This window comes from Hemiscyllium ocellatum, chromosome 3, assembly GCF_020745735.1.
Source record: "Hemiscyllium ocellatum isolate sHemOce1 chromosome 3, sHemOce1.pat.X.cur, whole genome shotgun sequence".
NCBI classification, from domain to species: domain Eukaryota; kingdom Metazoa; phylum Chordata; class Chondrichthyes; order Orectolobiformes; family Hemiscylliidae; genus Hemiscyllium; species Hemiscyllium ocellatum.
Genome location: NC_083403.1, coordinates 103,137,919 through 103,160,066, shown reverse-complemented (window position 1 = coordinate 103,160,066; position 22,148 = coordinate 103,137,919). Strand labels below are relative to the sequence as shown.

At 39.8% G+C, this 22,148-nt stretch overlaps 1 protein-coding gene across 1 annotated transcript in view; it reads left to right on the top strand.

Annotated features, from left to right (window-relative positions):
• gnpat (glyceronephosphate O-acyltransferase) overlaps window positions 1–22,148 on the top strand; it is a 60,823-nt gene that overhangs the window by 1,184 nt on the left and 37,491 nt on the right. Inside the window, exons 2-9 of the mRNA XM_060852351.1 lie at window positions 182–373; window positions 2,083–2,259; window positions 12,115–12,244; window positions 12,383–12,510; window positions 14,896–14,971; window positions 18,510–18,661; window positions 18,757–18,887; window positions 20,722–20,945. Coding sequence (XP_060708334.1) covers window positions 182–373; window positions 2,083–2,259; window positions 12,115–12,244; window positions 12,383–12,510; window positions 14,896–14,971; window positions 18,510–18,661; window positions 18,757–18,887; window positions 20,722–20,945 — 1,210 coding nt within the window. The remainder of the gene's footprint in view (window positions 1–181; window positions 374–2,082; window positions 2,260–12,114; window positions 12,245–12,382; window positions 12,511–14,895; window positions 14,972–18,509; window positions 18,662–18,756; window positions 18,888–20,721; window positions 20,946–22,148) is intronic.

Sequence of the window (22,148 nt, the reverse complement as noted above, 5' to 3'; positions counted from 1 at the left end):
TGTCACTGCAACACCTCTACATCCTCTTCGCAGCTCACCCTTCCACCTGGTTTCATTATTTAGAACACTGCTGTGCAGTAATTATGGAATGTTTGTTTTATGAAAATGTAATCTCTTAAGAATTTGATTCTCGTGATTGGATGTACATATATTAATTGAAAATCATATTTTTGCATTATAGAAGAAGGACATGATACTGAATAAAAGAGATGGATTTGAAGACTTGATGGAAGAACGCAGACACAGCAGTGACCTCCGATATGCCATGCGATGCTACACTCCAGTAGTTTACAAGGATCTTGTGCCCCGTACCCCTAGTGCTCTCAGGAGCATTGTATTGAAGTCTGACCAAGTGCAATATGTTATCAGACAGGTAAGGTTCACCACATTTAAAATTGTCAAATATTAATTAAGGTTGCAATAGCATATGTGATAGGATCTTTCAAAATCCAGCTGAGATTTTGATTTATATTAAGTTGATCTGTGTTGATAATTCATGGCTTAGGTTCTGGACTTCTTTGAGAATGGTGAGAAAAGCAGTGTTGCTTTCATAAGAGACATGTAGAGAAAAATAAACAGTGACCCAAATGATTTTACACATAAAATCTTACAGAACTGAAGGAGGCCGTTTAGCCCATTATCGAGAGTGTAGGGTTGATAAAGCACAGCAGATTAGGCAGCATCCAAGGAGTAGGAGAATCGACACTTCGGGCATAAGCCCTTCGTCAGGCTTGATTCCTGAAATGCCGATTCTCCTGCTCCTCGGATGCTGCCGGACCTGCTGTGCTTTTCCAGCACTACACTCTTGACTCTGATCTCCAGCATCTGTAGTCCTCACTTTCTCCCCGTTCGGCCCATTAGGCCTTTCTCAATTCCATATAAGAGTTATCCAATTAGAACCAGCACCACCAGATCAGAACATAAAGGAAGTTTCCCAACAGTTTGCTGACCTCTGTTAATATTTGTGGAGTCTGTCTCGAACCTGCTGCAGTGCTCCAGCAATGCTCACAGCAAGGTAGAAGAACCGAATCTCATCTTTTGCTTGGAAACCTTGCAGCCTTTATTACTCAGTATTGAGTTCAGTAATTTTAGGGCCTGAACACCACCTCCCATGTCATTTACCTACCTCCTCACCAGGACGATTAGCTGTTTCAGCACATCCAGTCCATTTTCAATTACTCGTTAACCTTTTATCAGCTTCTCTCCTTCCCTGCCTTACTATCAGCCATCCCTTTGTCCGCCTGACTGTCTTTCTGTCTCTCTGGGCTCCATCTCCACCTATCAATTCACTCCTTTTCTTGCACCACCCCCACCCCCCCATCATTATCAGAATTAATACCTTTTCTTAAGCACTGTCAGTTCTGAAGAATGGTCCCTGGACTTAAAACATTAAGTCTGCTTTCTCTCCACAAATGCTGCCAGACCTGCTGAGTTTCTTCAGCAATTTGTTTTTATTTCCTTACTTCAGCAAGCACAGTTCATTCTTTTATTTATTTGAGGAAATATTTACCTCCCATTTTCATATGTTTTAAGATTTCCAGTACTACATCTTTTGCTGCAGTATAAACATAATATCAACAGACATGGTCCTGGTTTCTATTCTCTCTTTTTATGCTTTTCAATCTCGTTTCTCACATGATATTTGAAATAGAGTGCATTTTTACACGTTTCAAATTGGTGTGAATCAGGGCACAATTCCTTTTGAGAACTCTCTTGATTGCAATTTTTTCTTTCTCAGTAGCTCCTTAGTTAGGTGACGCAGTCACGTAGTAACATTACCGACTATATTTATGTTGACATTTAGGATACTTGGATTCACGCAGAAGCAGAATAATAAAAAGTCATTAATATACTCGATAATTCAACCCCATTAAACTTGAACCACAACTCAAGGCAAATATTAATTTTCTCAAAACCACAGTATTTAAATTGGGACAAGCCACAGGCATCAAATTAACATAATCTCTTTTCAATAAAACTGACACATGCTTCTACAAAAAAAAGGCCATCACCTTAAACACACCTTCAACAAAGTGATGAGGTCACTTTGTCTTTAATTATACATTTGTTATATTTTATCAGTTATCAAAAGAAACTGGTGAATCTCTGGATATCATTAGCGATGAAGCAGCTGACATTTTGGAGAAGATGGGCCATGATCTTCGGCTAAGTGTAGTCCGGTTCTTTGCATTTACCCTGAGCAAAATATTTAAAGCCCTATTCCAGAAAGTGCGTGTGAACGAAGAAGGAATCCAGAAGGTTAGTTTCCATCAATGTTCTTTAGCAATGATATTTATTAGTGTGCACAAAAAGGTTAACTCACAGTATGAACAAGTGCAGGGAGAGAAGCTGATTGGTGAGCAGGATTGGCGAGTATTTCTAGTCTTTAAAGTAAAAATAAGGTATTCAGTTTATGTTTAGGTCTCCACTGAGTTCCCTTCTCTCTTCAAAAATAGTTGCTTAAGTATAACATTGATATTGGCAATAGATTTTGTTTCTATAACATAAAAATTAAATATGGTAAACTGTAAAAAGCAAGGAATCTAGAGTAATTTAATTTATAAATGATATAAAATACAATAGTGATTGCAGGATGGGCAGTGTGTTGCTGTTGGAACATGTAGAAGCTGCTAAACACCTGTGTTTTCAAAGCAAATACATCTGCAGTAAGTGTTTGCAACTCGAGAAACTTCAGATCTGGCTTGAAAAGCTGTAAACTGACCTGAAGACATTGCGTCACACCAGAAAAGGGGGAAGTTACCTGGGCATTTTGCTCCAGAGGACAGTAACACCCCTCAAACTAGGTAATTCAAAATTAGTCTATGAACAGTGACAGGAAGGTGTGACTGCAGGTGAGGCTGCTATGAGGACCCAGGAATTGGAACTGAGGAACCTCGACCCTTGCAGTTGTCCAACAGTATCGAGGTTCTTGCAAACTGTTCAGATGAGTATGGGTACTGCAAGGAGAGAATGAGTGAACTGACCACTGCACTGTGGTACAGGGATCCAGTCAAGTTGGAGAGGAAAATAGGAATGCTATGGTGATACGTAACAGTATAATTTGAAGGAAAGAGACTGTTATTTGCAGCGGTAAGGGGGAGTCCTATTGACAATGAAAGGACTAGAGAGCGCATTGTGCTGAAAGATTTTGAACAGTGAGGAGCTAACTTTTAAAAAAAAACAGAACTTTTAAGGTAATAATAAGGTAATCTTTGGATTACTGTCTGAGTCATGGGTGAATTTGCATTGGGTAAATAAAATCAAAGTTAAATGTGTGGCTCAAAAATTGGTGTGGGTTGGAATAGGTTTAAGTTTGTGGGGCACTGGCACCTGTACTGGGGTAGAAAGGAACTGCTCTGGTGGACAAGCTTCATGTAAACCATGTTGGAACCAGTATCCTAGCGAGTCAAATCACCAGGACTGTAGAGAGGGCATTAAGCTTTTTTTTGAGAGGGGTAATGGGAGAAGAGAAACAAAGCTTAGAACACAGGAGGATATTTCAGGACAGGTGTTTCGCTAACTGCACTCGGAAACAGGAAAGGACAGAGTCAATAACATTAAAAAAAAACAGGAAAAATGGTGAAAGGGGAAAGAAATGGTAAAAAGGCAAAATTAATATTACATGAATTCACATCGCACGTAGACCAAATTAAATGCTTTAACAGCACAACTACAAATTATTGTTACGATCTTTCACCATTTCAGAATCATGGTTACAATAAGATCAAAGCTGGGAGCTAAATATTCATGGGTTTGAGACATTTTGAAAGGAAAGGACATTGTTCGTACAGGCTGAAATAAATACAAAAGCAAGAAATGATCTTGGGTTGGAAGATGTAGAATCCAGTTGCGCAAATGGACTTCAGTAAGGCGTTCGACAAGGTTCCCCATGGGAGACTGATTAGCATGGTTAGATCTCATGGAATGCAGGGAGAACTAGCCATTTGGATACAGAACTGGCTCAAAGGTAGAAGACAGAGGGTGGTGGTGGAGGGTTGTTTGTCAGACTGGAGGCCTGTGACCAGTGGAGTGCCACAAGGATCGGTGCTGGGTCCTCTACTTTTTGTCATTTACATAAATGATTTGGATGCGAGCATAAGAGGTACAGTTAGTAAGTTTGCAGATGACACCAAAATTGGAGGTGTTGTGGACAGTGAAGAGGGTTATCTCAGATTACAACAGGATCTGGACCAGATGGGCCAATGGGCTGAGAATGGCAAATGGAGTTTAATTAGATAAATGAGAGGTGCTGCATTTTGAGAAAGCAAATCTTAGCAGGACTTATACACTTAATGGTAAGGTCCTAGGGAGTGTTGCTGAACAAAGAGATCTTGGAGTGCAGGTTGATAGCTCCTTGAAGGTGGAGTCGCAGGTAGATAGGATAGTGAGGAAGGCGTTTGGTATGCTTTTCTTTATTGGTCAGAGTATTGAGTACAGGAGTTGGGAGGTCATGTTGCAGCTGTATATGACATTGGTTAGGCCACTGTTGGAATATTGTGTGCAATTCTGGTCTCCTTCCTATCGGAAAGATGTTGTGAAACTTGAAAGGGTTCAGAAAAGATTTACAAGGATATTGCCAGGATTGGAGAATCTGAGCTATAGGGAGAGGCTGAACAGGCTGGGGCTGTTTTCCCTGGAGCGTCGGAAGCTGAGGTTTACAAAATTATGGAGGGGGATGGAAAGGATAAATAGGCAAAGTCTTTTCCCTGGGGTCGGGGAGTCCAGAACTAGAGGGCATAGGTTTAGGGTGAGAGGGAAAAGATATAAAAGAGACCTAAGGGGCAACTTTTTCAAACAAAGGGTGGTACATGTATGGAATGAACTGCCAGTGGAAGTTGGTACAATTTCAACATTTAAGAGGCATTTGGATGGGTATATGAATAGGAAGGGTTTGGAGGGATATGGGCCGGGTGCTGGCAGGTGGGACTAGATTGGGTTGGGATATTTGGTCGGCATGGACAAGTTGGACCAAAGAGTCTGTTTCCACGCTGTACATCTGACTTTAAATAAAAGGATGACAACAGTGTGACTAGTCTATATACCCCCTAACAATAGCTGTACAATGGATAGAGAATAAATCAAATGGCAATGCTATGTAAAAAGGCCACTACATTAATTGTGGCTACACCTTAATCTTCATAGATTGGAATAGTCAGATTGGCAAAGGTTGCCACAAGAAAAATTTCACAATGTATTTGTGACAGTTTCTTAAAATAATATGTTGTGAATCCAAGCCGGGATCCAGCTATTTTGGACCTAGTGATTTGTAATGAGGCAATTTACTAAATTATGTCAGAGTAAAAGATTCCCCCATGAAACAGTTCAATTTGAGAAGGGCGAATATGGGTCAGGAACAACTGGGAAATTAGTTTAGCAACAAAGATGGTTGAGAAACACCATTTGAGAAACAGGATATTTATGAAAATAGTTCATGACTCACAGCAAAGATATATCCCAGTGAGAAAGAAGGATTCATAGAACCATTAAATTGTACATTACAGAAGAGGCCCTCCAGCCCATCAGTCTAATGATAAAAAATACACTTCAGCTTACAGTAGCCCCACTTTTTTGCACTAGGCCCATAGCCTTAAATGTATGACACTTTAGTTGTTCATCCAAGTATTTCTTAGAGGTTGAGATTTCCCACAGCAACTACCTGCTCAAGCAATGCATGCGAGAACCTCATTGCCCTCTGGGTGAAAAAGATTTTACTCAAATCCTCTGTAAACATCCTGCCTTTCACTTTAAATGTGTGTCTCCTTATCCTTGACCTTTGACTAAGGGGGAACAGCTGCTTTCTGTTCGCCTTGCCTGTGGCCTTCATAATTTTATACACATCTGTCAGGTTCCCATCCAAACTTTTCTGCTCCAAAGGAAACAACCCAAGTTAATCCAGCTTCTATTATAGAGAGATACAGCATGGAAACAGAGCCTGCAGTCCAACCAATCCATGCCAACCGTAATCCCAAACTAAACTAGTCCCACCTGCCTATGCTTGGCCCATATCCCTCAAATTTCTTATTCATTAATTTATCCAAATATCTTTAAACGTTTTGAAAGTATCTGCATCCACCACTTAGTCAGGAAATACATTCCATATAGGTACTCCTGTGTTTTTTTAAAAAAAGTTGTCCCTCATGTCTTTTTTAAATCTTTCTGCTCGTTTTAAAAATATGCTGCCTGGTCATGAAATCCCCCATTGTAGGGAAAAGACAACTGCCATTCTACATAAATACCTTATTTAGAACAAAGAAAATTTACAGCCCAGGAACAGGCCCTTCGGCCCTCCAAGCCTGAGCCAATCCAAATGTTCTGTCTAAACCTGTCGGTCAATTCCTAGCATCTGTATCCCTCTACTCCCCACATACTCATGTATTTATCCAGACACATCTTAAATGAATCTAACGTGCCTGCCTCTACCACCTCTGCTGGCAACATGTTCCAAATGCCCACCACCCTCTGTGTGAAGTACTTGCTGTGCGTATACACCTTAAACTTTTCACCTCTCACCTTTAAAGCGTGACCTTGCATTATTGAATCCTTCACCCTGGGAAAAAGCTTGTCTCTATCCACCCTGACTATACCCTTCATGATTTTATAAACCTCAATCAAGTCCTTTCTCAATATCCTTTTTCTAATGAAAATAAACCTAACCTACTCAACCTTTCTTCATAGCTAGCACCTTCCATACCAGGCAACATCCTCGTAAACCTTCTCTGCACCTTCTCCAAAGCATCCACATTCTTTTGGTAATGTGGCGACCAGAACTGTACACAGTACTCTAAATGTGGCCGAACCAATGTCTTGTACAATGTTAACATGACTTGCTAGCTCTTATACTCAATACCCCGTCCAATGAAGGCAAGCATACTATATGCCTTCTTGACCACTCTATCCACCTGTGCAGCAACCTTCTGGGTATAATGGACCTGAACTCCCAGATCTCTCTGCCCATCAACTTTTCCCAAGGCTCTTCCATTCATTGTATAATTCGCTCTAGAATTAGTCTTGCATCACCTCACATTTGTCTTGATTGGAAACCATCTGCCACTTTTCCGCCCAACTTTCCAGTCTATCTATATCTTCCTGTATTCTCTGACAGTCCCTTATGCTTTCTGCTACTCCACCAATCTTCGTGTCATCTGCAAACTTGCTGATCATACCAACAGTGCCTTTTTCCAGATCATTTATGTATTTTACAAACAACAGTGGCCCCAACACTGACCCCTGTGGAACACCATTGGTCACCTTACTCCATTTCAAGAAACTCCTTTCAACTACTACTCTCTGCCCCCTGTTGCTCAACCAGTTCTTTATCCACCTAGTTGGAACACCCTGCACACCATATGACTTCACTTTCTCTATTAGTCTACCATGGGGAACCTTCTCAAACACCTTACTAAAGTCCAGGTATATGACATCAACAGCCCTTCCTTCATCTATCGACTTGGTCACTTCCTCGAAGAACTCTATTAAGTTGGTAAGGCACAATCTCCCACACACAAAACCATGTTGCCTATCACTGATAAGCCCATTCTTTTCTAAATATAAATAGATCCTATCTTCTCCAACAACTTTCCCACCATCGACACCAGGCTCACTGGTCTGTAGTTACCCAGAATATCCCTACTACCCTTCTTGTACAGGGGATCAACATGAGCAACCCTCCAGTTCTCCGGCACCTCACCTGTATTTAAGCTTGCCACAAAGATATCTGTCAGGGCTCCAGCTATTTCCTTTCGCCTCCCTCAGCAACCTGGGATAGATCCCATCCGGTCCTGAGGATTTGTCCACTTAATAACCTCTAGCCGACCCAACACATCTTCCCTACTTATGCCAACGTGATCCAGAGTAATCAAACTTCTATCTCTTATCTCAACATTCATTATGTTCCTCTCCTCAGTGAACACTGATGCAAAGCAACCATTCAGGATCTCACCCATTCTCTCCGGTTTGACACAACCTTCCTTCATTATCCTTTAGTAGACCAATCCTTTCTCTAGTTTAGTACTCTTCCCTTAGGACCACTCTCTTCTTTATCTACGAGTATTCTACAACTTACGGAATTGTGGTCATTGTTCCCAAAGAAATCCCCCACCACAACTTCTACCACCTGTCCGGGCTTGTTCACCAGTACCAGATCCAATATGGCTCCTTCCCTTGTCGGACTATTGACATACTGCTCTAGAAAACTCTCCTGGATGCTTCTTACAAATTCTACCCCATCCAGACCTCTGACATTAAATGTATCCCAGTCAATGTTGGGAAAATTAAAATCTCCCATCACCACTACCCTATTGCCTCTACATCTTACCACAATCTGTTTACCTATTTGTTCTTCTACTCAGGCACACTGTTGGGAGGCCTGTAATACAGCCTCAACAGTGTGACTGCATCCTTCTTATTTCTCAGCTCCACCCATAATGCCTCACTACCCAAGACCTCCGTAGTGTGCTCCTTTAGCACAGCCACGATATTGTCCTTGACCAGCAATGCAACTCGATCCTCCCCTTTTACTTCCCTCTCTGTCTGTTTTGAAACGTCTATATCCTGGAACATTTAATTGCCAATCGTCATGCCCTGCCTTCAACCAAGTCTCATACTCCCAGGCACCAATCCAAGTCCTAAGTTCATCTGCCTTACACACTATACTCCTTGTAGTAAAGTAGATGCATTTCATGCCACCAGTTTTTTTGCGCTCATCTGCTCTCTGCCTACTCTTCCCTTTATTAATGCTATCTTCATAATTCTTACAGTCTCAAGTCTCCACCTCACTGCCTACTTGTTTTCTCTGCTGGTTCCCAGCCCCCTGCCACATTAGTTTAAAACCTCCCCAACAGCAGTAGCTAAAACTCCCCCAAGGAAATTGGTTCTGGTCTGGTTCAGATGTAGACTATCCATTTTGTAATAGTCCCACCTTCCCCAGAACCAGTCCCAATGTCTAACAAATCTGAACCCCTCCCTCCTACACCGTCTCTCAAGCCACGTGTTCATCCTGCCTATTTTTTCATTTCAACGCTGGCTAGCACGTGGCACTGGTAGTAATCCCGAGATCACTACCTTTGAGGTCCTTCTCTTTAATTTCTCTCCTAGCTCCCTGAATTCTTCTTTCAGGACCTCATGATTTATATCTGTCATGATTTTATAAACTTCTATAATGTCACCCCTCAACCTCCTGCGCTCCAGTGTAAAAATGTCCCAGCCTATCTAGCCTCTCCTTATAACTCAACCCCTCCATTCTGGGTAAATCTCTTCTGAACCCTCTCCAGCTTAATAATATACTTCCTATAACAGGGCAACCAGAACTTGATACAGTAAATATAGTAAAATAAACTAATAAATAATAACAAACAAAATACAGTACTCCATACTGTTCATTGAAGAAATGCTGCATCTCAGGTAACATGCTGGTAAATCTCCTCTGCAGTCACATCCTTCCTAAAGTGTGGTGATGAGAACTGCAATCAGTACTCCACCTGAGTCCTAACCAAAGTTCTACAGCTGCAACATAACCTCCCTGCTCCTACAATCTGTGCATTGACTGATAAATGCAAGCATTCTATATATTGTCTTAACTACCCTATTAACTTGTCTAGCCATCTTCAGAAATCTGTTGTTAGGCACCCAAGAGCTGTTTGTTCCTCTGAGCTTCTAGTGTTTTGCCATTCTTTGAGTACTCCTTGTTCTTCCTCAGTACACTACCTCACATTTGAGGGTTAATTTCCATCTGCCACTGATCTACCAATCTGACCAGCCTGCCTGTATCTCCCTGTAACATCAGATCACCCTCCTCACTGTCAATCACCTGGCCAATCTTTGTGTCATCCAGAACCTAAATATCCTCTCATTAACACCCCCTCCTTCTCATCTACATCATTTTTGAATACCACAAACAATAAAGGATGCCTGTTGTAGCTACTGAAAGTTCCAGAGGATTACAAACCAGCCAATGCAACAACTTTTATTTAGAAAGGAAAAGAGACAAAATAACAAGTAACTATAGGTCAGTTATCTTAATATCTGCTATTGGGAAAATGTTAGAGACTATTATAAAGGATATAATAACAGCATTTGAAATACATAGTATGGTCAAGCAGTGTTAGTAGGGCTTCATAAAGGGGAGATCATGTCAGACAAATATATTGTTGTTTGAGAAGGTAACAAGCAGGATAGTTGAAGGGGAAGCAGTTGATGTAATATGTTTGAAAGTTGAGAAGGTGCTGGATATGTTAGGCTACTTAAAAAGATAAGAGTCCATGGTAGTCTATTTGCATGGATATGGCTTGACTAACTCAGAAGACAGAGTTTGGATAAAGGGGGCATTCTCAGGATGACAACCTGTAACTAGAGGAGTGCCATAGTGAATAGTGTTGGGGCCACAGTTATTTACAACATGTATAAATAACTTGGATGAGGAAAGTGAGCTATCTAAGGCCAACTTTGGGGACAACACAAAATAGGTCAGAAGAGAAGTGGTGAGGCTGATTCAAAGAACCTGCAGAGGGAGAAAGACAGGTAAACAAGTGGACAAAACTTGGCAGATGGAATACAATGTAGGAAAATGTGAGATTATCCACTTTGGCAGGAAGAATAAAGGTGCTGAATTTTATTTAAGTGGAGAATGACTGTAGAGGGATACAGTATAGAGGGATTTGAGGGTCCTCATACACAAATCACAAAAAGCCAGCATAAAAGTTCAACAGGTAATAGGAATGGCAAGTGGAATATCAAAGGAAATAGTGTATAAAAATAGGGAAATCTTGCTGAAACGATACAAGGTACTAGGCAAAAGTTCCTGATGAAGGGCTTTTGCCTGAAATGTCAATTTTCCTGCTCCTCGGATGCTGCTTGACCTGCTGTGCTTTTCCAGCACCACTCTAATATAAGGTACGAGTCAGTCTACAGCTAGATTACAGGAACATTTTATGCTCCTCCTCTAAGGAAAGCTATACTGACAATGGAGGTAGTCGAGAGAAGGTTCACTAGACTAATCGTATGTATGGAGGGACTGTTTTATGAGAAGAAGTTGGGTAAATGGGAATGCAATCTTTGGAGTTTTGAAGAATGAGGAAAAATATGAGATTCGTAAGAGACTTGACAAGGTGGAAAGGTTGTTTCCTGTTGTCAAAGAGTCTAGACCAGGGGATGTAATCACAGAGTAACTGGTCATCCCATTTAAAACAGGGTTGAGGAGGAATTTCTTCTGAGGCTAGTGAATCTGTGGAATTCTTTACTGCAGAATGCTTTAGAGGCAGGGTTGTTAAGTCTATTCAAGATTGAAATAGATTTGTAATCAGGAACAAAATCAGGGCTATAGGGCAAAGGCAGGAAAGTGGAGTTGAGGATCATTGAATCTCATTGAATGGTAGAGCAGCCTGTCTAGGCAAATTGGCTTACTCCTACTATTATGTCTTATTATAGACTAAATTGTTGTTGCACTTTGGAGCTTTATTTTAAAATTTCTCTGAATGCCTGATGTTTCTTTTCCTGTCTAGTTTCCTGCTTAAGGTGGTTGCTTGAGTTAGGTATATTTTTATTAGTGCTGTGTTACTTATGTGGATTTTCACCCAACATTGGGAACTGTGATCCTCCTGCTGATCATCTAGAATTCACTCCCTAACGTTGTCTCTCTTGTTGTTGTCTAAATGTCACCTTTCACGGAACAATTGGTCATCCCTTGTTTAGTTTTCTTTGTTTGTCTTTGTTCCATATTTTTTCTATAAAGAAGGACTGTGGCTATATTGATGAAAATCATCATCTCTCTCCTGCACTCTAAATGTTGCCTCCTGTCTCTGGCTTCCTGCTCAAGTGAGCCCTGTCTTTCCGATCCTGAAGTAAGGGTCAACTCCCCACTATTGCTATATAGATAAACCCTCTGACCTGAGGACCAACCTTCCTTTACTATGTTGCTAGTGCATGTGGTCCACAACTTCAATAGTGAATGCTATAGAGTGGCAGTATAAACAGCACTTGCTTACAAAGTTTGTCATGCTAGTTACCTTCCATTGAGTGATGTACAGCTTGCTTTGCTTACTTTTGTATGAACAAACATTTATCTTTAAAATTAAATTCACCTATATTAAATAAACCTGTAAATGCGTTCTTTTATTTCAGCTACATCAGGCTATACAAGAATATCCAGTCGTTCTTCTGCCAAGCCATCGCAGCTACATAGACTTCCTCATGTTGTCGTATATCATGTACAGTTATGACCTCTGCTTGCCAGTCATTGCTGCTGGAATGGGTAACTAACAGTTTTAATTCAGAAGCTAGGCATAATTAATTTAATTCCTGTTTACATAGTGGAATATAATTCGACTTAAAATCTACTTTTATTCTGATCTTAACTTTTACTTGAGCAATAATTTTGCTTCTTCCACAGATTTTATGGGAATGAAAATAGTTGGAGAGATGCTGCGAATGTCAGGTGCCTTTTTCATTCGCCGGTCATTTGGAGGAGACAAATTGTACTGGGCAGTTTTTTCTGAATATGTGAAAACTATTTTGCGGGTCAGTATTCTGTATATCGGTGCATTAAATGGATGAATTGGTATTCTGTTAGATGTGTTGACATTGTTAACATCTTGGCAAAAGTGAGGACTGCAGATGCTGGAAACCAGAGTTTAGATCAGAGTGGTGCTGGAAAAACACAGCAGGTCAGGTAGCATTCGAAGAGCGGGTCTTGTTGAAACGGTTTTGAAGTTTATACCTAACTAACAACATTGCTGCTGAAGACTATTCAGTGATCATATCCTCCTGTATTAACTTAAAACACTCATTAAAATGCAATAGAAGGCCACCTGGCCCAATTTGTGTGTGCTAGAGCAATCTGAAATGATTTCCACTGCCCGCTGTCCACATTTCATTGCAACTTGATTTCACATTTTAACCACTTTTGCCATAAAAGAAACAATGGCTTCTGCTTCATGTACGCTCTGTGGCTAAACAGTTTATGCTACAATATCCTTCTATGCAAATAGATTTTCCAAACAGTTTAGAAACATTTTAAATTGATTATTTCTCTTGAATGAGTCGTTCCTGACCAAGTAATCTTCTTAGTAATCACATCAAAAACATTTAGAATTAAAAAAACCTATTATTTCTTAATTTCAATTGAACAACCTAAATATAATCATAAACAGTGCAGTAGTCTTCTTACTGTGCAGAATGAACAGAGCATTGTATTGTGTTATGTACTTTTGCTATGCATCAGTGACTGAAATAACTGGAAATTCATAAACACTAACCTGAAATAATCATTGAGAAAATTACTTTACTCACAGCTTGTATTACATTTAGATATCTTTGGTTCTTTACCTATTATAGATTAAAAAGAAAAGGAAGAGGGACAGTGGGATCAAATCATGGTTGACAAGAAGAATCTTGAGTGTTTTGATGGCAGTGAGGCAAATGGCAAGGTGAAGAGGGGCTGGAGCTACAGTCCGTGAGGAAACCACTGGGAAGGTCAGCATTAAAAGAGTTAGTGAAGTGTAGTCAGGAGATGTAAAGGTATATATTAAGATTATTGCTGCTGTCCAATGGGGTGTTGCTTACAGTGTCCTGGTGCTGTATGCAGGCCAAAAACCTGATTGTAATCTTTCATACACGAAGTAGCGCGGATGTAAATGAAGGAATTATGCATACCAGGATTCAGGAAGATAAGGAATATTGAAGTTAGTGAATAGTTGGAAACGGTATTTGAGGAGGACCTGGTAGCAGTTTTCCAATTTACAGTGGTAATGTTAATGAATAGAAACAAGTAGCTGATGTCAGTGATCAGAGCACAGCAAAGGGAGACATTGATTGATCAGGAGCTGGAGTTTGGTGGGTTCAGGGGGAGGTGGGATAAGAACCATGGTACAGAGGAGATTGAGTGCCTGAAGAAAGCAGAGGCAGTTTAAATGTTAGGTTTCTTATATTTAACATCTGAGCAGAAGATGGAGGGTGCCTTTGGAAGGATTCAGAGGAGACTGTTTCTCATGGTGAAGGGAGTTTAGAGTTTTTCATTTTCTGCAAAGTTGTCCCTGAGCCATACAAGGACCTGGGTACAGAAATGAATGATTTATGAATAACAGATGACTAAATTATTATCAGTTATATCATTCCAATAAATGTTAAAACCCAACTTTTCTACTCATGTGTATTCAACAGAAGAGGAGGCATTGTCTAAAAAATAGGCCCAGAATATTTAGGACAGTTATTAAGAAGCACTTCAACACTCAAAAAGGTTGTAAAGGTTTGGAACTCTCTTCTGCAAACAGCAGTTGATGTTAGATCAGTTGTTAGTTTTAAATCAGAGATAGATTTCCTGTTATTATGGTCTTGTAGGTATGGTGCCATCTTACTGTTCTGAAAAGCTCATGCTTCAGGGTAAAGGAACATTTTAACTGCTTCTAAAAAGTAGTTTATTGTGAGGTGGATAATTAAGCTGAATGAATAACGTGCATGTTTCTCACTATCACTAGAAAATTCTTCAATTTGCATGTATCCAATATAACACATGTTGTTTATTTAGCTCTGCCATTTAAAGCAAGCTCATTAATAGAACTGATGCAACTTGGCAATTTAACCAAGTAAGCCTTCACTCAGCAATCTGAATTACCATTATAAAACCTCGCTGAATGAGAGCACTAGTCTTAGAATCATCACAAGACTGTTTGTGAAAGTGCAGAATTGCTGAAATAGTCCTGCAGTGTTCATTGCCTAGTTTATAGTGTGAAAATTCTAGGTGTTACAAACATCTGGTCCGTATTGCCTTGTTAACCTCTGCTTAATGTGTTAGAGAGGAAAGGTCTGTGAAGTCTTTTTTCCCCATCAGCAATGTTAGTTGATAAGTGATCATTATTTTTATATACCAGTGAAAGCTTGTGTGTTAACTAAAAACTCATTTTACAGAATGGTGACGCTCCAGTTGAATTTTTTGTGGAAGGGACCAGAAGCCGTACTGGAAAATCTCTGACTCCCAAATTAGGTGAGCTTGAGAGTATGTTTTTGAGGGGTTCAGAAGCTCCTTTGTCACTAAAATTCTCTGATCATGAAATCCTAAACCATTCAAGTCCAAAATGTTGTGTGTATAGTTTAGTTCTTTTTAACATCTGTTGTCTTTGTGTAGCTAACAGGAAAGGCCTATGACCACCTGCAACCATCTTCCACTTCAAGGTCTCTGGTACCATGTGCGCCTGCTGTAATTCACAGTCCAAAATCACAGATGGCTAGTCATCCACAACACAAAATCTATAAATTAATGTGAATCAAGACCATAAATGTGAATTCCACTTTGTCGATGGCCATAGTGGACTTTGAATTCATGACCTTTGCGTTACAAGTCCCAATCTAGCACCATTATGTTAATGTATCCTTATAAAAACAAAGGGATGTAACACAAACATTGCTTGCTAACAGACCCTCAGACACAACACAAAGTTGCCCAGGAATAAAGCAAAACTCACCAAACTATGGTTAACAGACACTTTCTGTTATATGATCATCCGATGAGATTCTCGTTTCACACAACACATCAGCCAGTCACAGTCCTGGCTGCATAGGCTTTTATCCCCTGAGACCTGGAAATCATGTTACATCATTACAACAACATTGGAAATTAGCAAGTTTTGAGAAGATTTGTAGCTCAGGTTGAGGTTTTAGATGTAGGTTTGCTCGCTGAGCTGGAAGGTTCTTTTCAAGACTTTTCGTCATCCTACTAGGTAACATCTTCAGTGGGCCCCAGGTGATGCACTGCTGAAAATTCCTACTTTCTCTTTATATGTTTGGGTTTCTTTGGGTTGGTGATGTTATTCCCTGTGGTGAAGTCACTTCCTGTTCCTTTTCTCAGGGGGTGGTAGATGGGGTCTAACTCAATGTGTTTGTTGACAGAATGCCATGCTTCTAGGAATTCTCATGCCTGTCTTTGTTTGGCTTGTCCTAGGATGGCTGTATTGTCCTAGTCGAAGTGGTGTCCTTCCTCATCCGTATGTGAGGATATTAGTGAGAGAGGGTCATTTTTTTTGTGGCTAGTTGGTGTTGTTGTATCCTGGTGGCTAGTTTTCTGCCTGTTTGTCCAGTGTAGCGTTTGTTACAGTCCTTGCACGGTATTTTGTAAATGACATTAGTTTTGCTTGTTGTCTGTATAGGGTTTTCAAGTTCATTAGTTGCTGTAGTCCCACCAACACACTAAAACAGGAAATTGTTCTGTATATCAGACACAATCGGGTGCACCTTACACAACTTTCATAATTAGCTTTTGGACTCTCTGTAGACTATGAATCAGTACACTTGGAGTAGTTTCATCTGAGAAGTAAGAGGAAGTTATGAAACTTTCAGTAAAGCATCACCACCTCACATATTCCTGCCACAATTCAACAGGAGGAGAGGTAGACAGATACGATGAGGGGAAAAAAGGAAAGTGAGATTGCTGTTGGAATAGAAAGAGAAGCAAAATGTAATGTATATTTGTCACTTAAAACTCAGTGTTCATGTTATAGCACAGAATCTTGCCAGAGACCAAACCAGTGCAGAAGTCTTAGACTGCAAGCATATGGCATAGACTTTTCACCTTTTGTAGCTAGAGCAAGATAAAAGAATTGAAACAAGAACTATTATGTAAAATAATTTCTTACTATCTTAAGCATATTATTGCCAACTACCAGAAATGTCACCTGAAACATTAATTGTCAAACTGTGCTGCAAACAGGTAAATCTGTAATCACATCATCCAAATATAGGAAGAGTTGGTAAACTCCCATCTAGTACATAAGTATGTTTGCACCACTGCACAGGTCGCACTTGGGTTCCAGCCTTGTATAGCTTTATTTAAACTACTGTCGCCTGTCCGGATTGAATTGTCTTGTCCAATTATTTTGAAGAGGCTGGTTGATAAAACTAAGTATTAGGATAACCGGGATGAAACACGAAATGCAGAAAATTAATGATCTCTAGTTATATGAAGTAATTTGACCAATAGAATTAGAAACTCTGCACTGAGGTATCCAAACTACAACCTGTGTACCCACAAACCAAGTCTAATCTGTCAAGCTCTGAGGCTTATTTTCTTAGTTTGTGTCCTAGGCCCATTGATTGAAGCTGCCCACATTCCTTTGGCTCCAGAAATGTCATTAATTTCTCAGTTAAAAATCACATGACACAAGGTTATAGTCCAACAGGTTTATTTGGAAGCACTAGTTTTCGAGGTGCTTGCTGCCTTTTCATCAGTTGAGAAATTTTAATTTCTCAGATATGGTCAAGAGGTCAACAATTTCTACTGCAATTTCTTACAAACCTCCCAGTACTCAGTGATATGTAGCCAAGTGAACTGACCAAAACAAGTGTTTAGATATTCATGCTGAGTGGCTTATGGAACTGACTAAGGTAGAAATGGCTCCTAATTTTCTGCATGACACAAATACTGTTGCAATGATGGTAATGGAATGTTTTCTTTGTGTTCTATAGAATCACTCCTCATACTGAGAGATTTGGTTTTGGATCAATATTTATCACAACTAACTCCCCGAACCTAAGAAAATGAATCGATGTACCTATTAAATCAAACTGAAAAAGATAATGTTCTCTGAGCATGATCTTGCAATCTCCCAAATAAGAAACTGTGATCATATAGCATCTTGCACAGTTTCAGAATGTCCCAAAACAGTTGGAGTGTGATAATTGCTAGGAAACATGATTGTCAGTTCATGCACTGCAAGATTCTGGAAACAGCACAGAGATGATGACTAGATCATCTGGTTTAGAGATGTTGGTTATGAGGTAAATGTTAGTCAGGACACCAGGGATGAACTCCCCTATTCCTCTATAAAGATCTGTGGGAACTGTTGTCTAGCTTTTGAGGCCAGACAGAATCTCGTCTTAGTATCTTGTGAAAAAAGGACAGCACCTCACTGCAGTATTTCCTCTATGTGCAACCTGTGATCTGTGTCCAAATCTCTGGATTATTACTCGAATTTAGCACCTCCTGACTCAGGTGCTGAGAGTGCTTCCACTGGTGACACTTGCATGAAGGATTTTAAAATATTCTAAATACTTCCCAAAGTAAAGAACCAGTTTGTTTGAAACAAATTTTCAATACTATTGGTAATGCAATTGTGATTTCCTCAAAACTACGCCAGCTACACTGCAATTAAATCCAGCAGTTTTCAATCTGCAATGATGCTGCCAATCTGAGTGATCTTGATTTTTTAGCAATCAGTTTAGAATTCTGTGGATATCACAAACTGCAGTTTTAGTACAACCACTGCAGGGTTATCTTTTAAAATGTCTGTTCTTCAACAGTAAAAGTTCACCATCGTGATGCTGAAACATGGAATTCTGTACATTGCAAACAGCCAATGTTTCTGGTTTCGTCCTGATTCTTTAATACCACAGCTTTATGAAACAACGGCATTGTTTTATGACACACCCTATTGCAGAAGATAAATTGTCCATATATATGCAAATACTTTATGCTTTGGTTAATATTGCTGTCTTGTTTATATAGATTTGTAAAATGTTCTTTTTCATAGGACTTCTGAACATTGCTATTGAACCTTTTCTGATGGGGGAAGTTTTCGACATGTACTTAGTTCCCATAAGTATAAGTTATGAGCGAATCCTGGAGGAATCCCTGTATGCACACGAGCTTCTAGGAGTACCAAAGCCAAAGGAATCGACTTCTGTGTGTATTGGTTTCTTGTTGTATTGTCGCATTTTTAAATTATTCTAATAACAACGAGATTACAAATAAGTGATCAAATTGGTTTTCTGTTTTAGGGTTTGTTGAAAGCCAGGAAGATTCTGAATGAAAACTTTGGAAGCATACATGTTTACTTTGGGCAGCCTGTGTCGGTGAGATCACTAGCAACTGGGACAGTTAAGAGATCTCAGTACAACTTGGTCCCTAGGTCAGTCACTAATACTTAGTAGGAGAAGAATAGTTAAAATGATGCCTTGTGATTTGTCCTTGTAGAATAAATAACTTATTTGTTGATAAATGTGAGCCAGACTGGAGATGAGCCTAAAAATTATGGAACAGTTGGCCTAATGTATAGTGGAGAAAAGACTGCAAAATGTTAAAAGGATAATTAGACAGCATAGATTATAAGTAATTAGAATTAACTATGATAACATAAGGACAGAGCAAGAGTAGGCAATTCAGCTACTTGAACCTGCTCTACCATTTACTACAATCATAGCTGATCTCATTTTGGTCTCAACTCCACTTTCCAGTCCACTCCCCATAACCCTTTAACCCATTACTACTAAAAACGAATCTGTCTATCTCTTCAAATTTACTCCATGTACTGGCATCTATCATACTCTGGGGTAGTGAATTCCACAGATTCACAACCTTTGAGAGAAATAGTTCCACCTCATCTGTTTTAAATTTGCCACTCGTAGGATCATACAGCACAGAAACAGACCTTTCAATCCAATCAGTCCATGCTAACCATAATCTCAAACTAAATTAGTTCCACTTGCCTGCGCTTGACCCATACCCCAAAACATTTATTATTCATTTATTTATCTAAATTATTTTAAAAGTTGTAACTGTATCTGCATCCACCACTTTCTCTGGAAGTTAGTTCCTCACATGAACCACTCCTTAGCCTAAAACTGTGACCCATGACTCTCTCTGTTAGAGTAAGCAGCTGCCTTATGTCTACTTTGTCAATCCCCTTCAACATCTGAATACCTAAAACAGATCTCCTCTCATTCTTATAAACACTAGCAAGAATGAAACGAAGGTAACAATTCCCTCTTTGTTCCTACTCCACCCCAAAAAGTAAAGCCCAGGTGTAGTATGGGTAATGGGATCCCTGCTGGTTTAACACTGGAAAAAAGTCAGAGTAAATAGGATCTATTTGTTTAATATAATTAATGATAGAACATGGTAAATAACATATTCAGTGAAATTTATAACCTCTCAGCATTTGTGTGAACATAGCACATGTGTGCACTCATTTCTTTAGAGAATGTTTGTCTACTAAGTGTTTCTGTTTGATTCTTTTTTTTTGTAGACTCTGGTTAATTAGTGTTAGAGAAAAGAAATGGGAACTTGTATGAGAAAAGTGAATTAGTGTCATGTTGTGGCTGGACAGGGCATTGGTGAGACCACTTTTAGAATACTGCATACAATTCTGTTTGCCCTTCTATAGGAAGGACATTGTTAAATTTGGGAGGGTGCCGAAAACAAGGATGTTGCCAAGTCTGGAGGGTTTGAGTTATAGGAAGATGCTGAATAGGCTGGGGTTTTTTTCTCTGTAGCGTCAGAGGCTGAGGGGTGACTTTATAAGGGCTAATAAAATCATGAAGGGCACAGATAGGGTGAACAGACAAAGTCTTTTGCCTAGGTTGGGGGAATCCAAAACTAGAGGATAAAGATTTAAGGGGGGAGTGGGAGATTTACAAAGGACCTGAGGGGTACCTTTTTCACGCAGAGATTTGTGCATGTATGGAATGAGCTGTCAGAGGAGGTATTGGAGATGAGTACAACTTCAATACTTAAAAGACATCTGGATGGATATATGAATAAGAAGGGTTTAGAGGGATATGGACCATATGCTGGCAAATGGGACTAGGTCATATTGGAATGTCTGGTCGCCACTAATGAGTTGGACCAAAGTGTTGGTTTCTATCCTGAATGACTCTGACTGTATGAGAAGTTCAGTAACAAAAGGCTGTTTGACACTAGCAAGTAAAACCTTTGACTGTGTGGTAATTTTGAAATTTATACAGGCATATACCTCGAAAACCATCTGGAGATGTACATAGGTTTCTCGATGCTGTAGGCCACAGAATGGTGATATTGCAGCAGAAAAACATGGTCATCAGTTCCTGGGCACTAATGGCTACAGTGATCATTCAAAACCTGCCCAGCATTGCTCTGTCAGACCTTACCAGACAGACACTGTGGCTCAAAGCAATTGCAGAAACATTTGGTGCATTTGTTGATTGGCCTGGTAAGTAATAAAAATTTATTTTAGAACTATCTATTCTTAAGATACCATAAAGGTCTATCCATTTCTAACCTCTGCCTGATTCACCAAGTGGTTTGCAACAACTTTCAAATGCTTGTAAAAGAATCACTTTGCAAATACATTTCCAAAAAAAATTAGTAACTTTTGATTTGGGTTTTAGATGTGCAACTTCACCCCTTTATTCCTTCAATGCAATGACTGCAGCCTTCTAATACTTCACCCAAACAACGATCTGTAGAGTCTGGAAAATAGCTATTCAGTCATGTTATATTATGACCAAACCCTGGTCACGTCTTCACAAAAATCCACATTTACACTTTCCAAATGAACTGCTAACGGTGATAAAGGAGCAGAAGAAATCATTGACCACATCTGCAAACCCCTCCTGCCAGGCACCACACTTACTCTCCTTTCTTTGAATTTCCTTGGGGTGTTTCCCTAGTTTGGAAATACTGTGAAAGTGGGAGAAAGTGAGGACTGCAGATGCTAGAGATCAGAGCTGAAAATGTGTTGCTGGAAAAGCACAGCAGCCAAGGAGCAGGAGAATCGACGTTTCGGGCATGAGCCCTTCCTCAGGATACTGTGAAAGTGCCTATTATTGTTAGCTCTGTTGGCTGGATGGTTAGTTTGTGATCAGAGTGACGCCGATGGCACAGGTTCAATTTCTGTATCAGCTGAGATTACCATGAAGGTCCTGCCTTCTCAACCTTACCCCTTGCCTGAGGCAGTGACCCCAAGGTTAAGGTCACCACCAGTTATGTCTCTCTAATGAGAGAGCAGCCGTATGATCCTTTGGGACTATGGAAACTTTACTTTTACTTCAATATATTAGTTGGGTAATATATTGGCTTGTAGAAAGTGAGGACTGCAGATGCTGGAGATCAGAGTCTTGAAACGTCAATTCTCCTGCTCCTCAAATGCTGCCTGATCTGCTGTGTTTTTCCAGCACCACACACTCGAATATATTGACTTGCACAAGGCAATGGATTACCAACTAAATTATTTAGCTATATCCATCACAAATAAAATTATCGAAGTAATTTTAACACAGTACAAATTCTTTGGTTTTACAAATCCTCAGCACCTTTAGTTGCTCCTTAGTTCAAGAATGATATCTGCTTACGGTAATGGGTTTCTGCTTTGGGCCTTCAGGTAATTGATCAGGCTGATTCCAGACCTACAGAT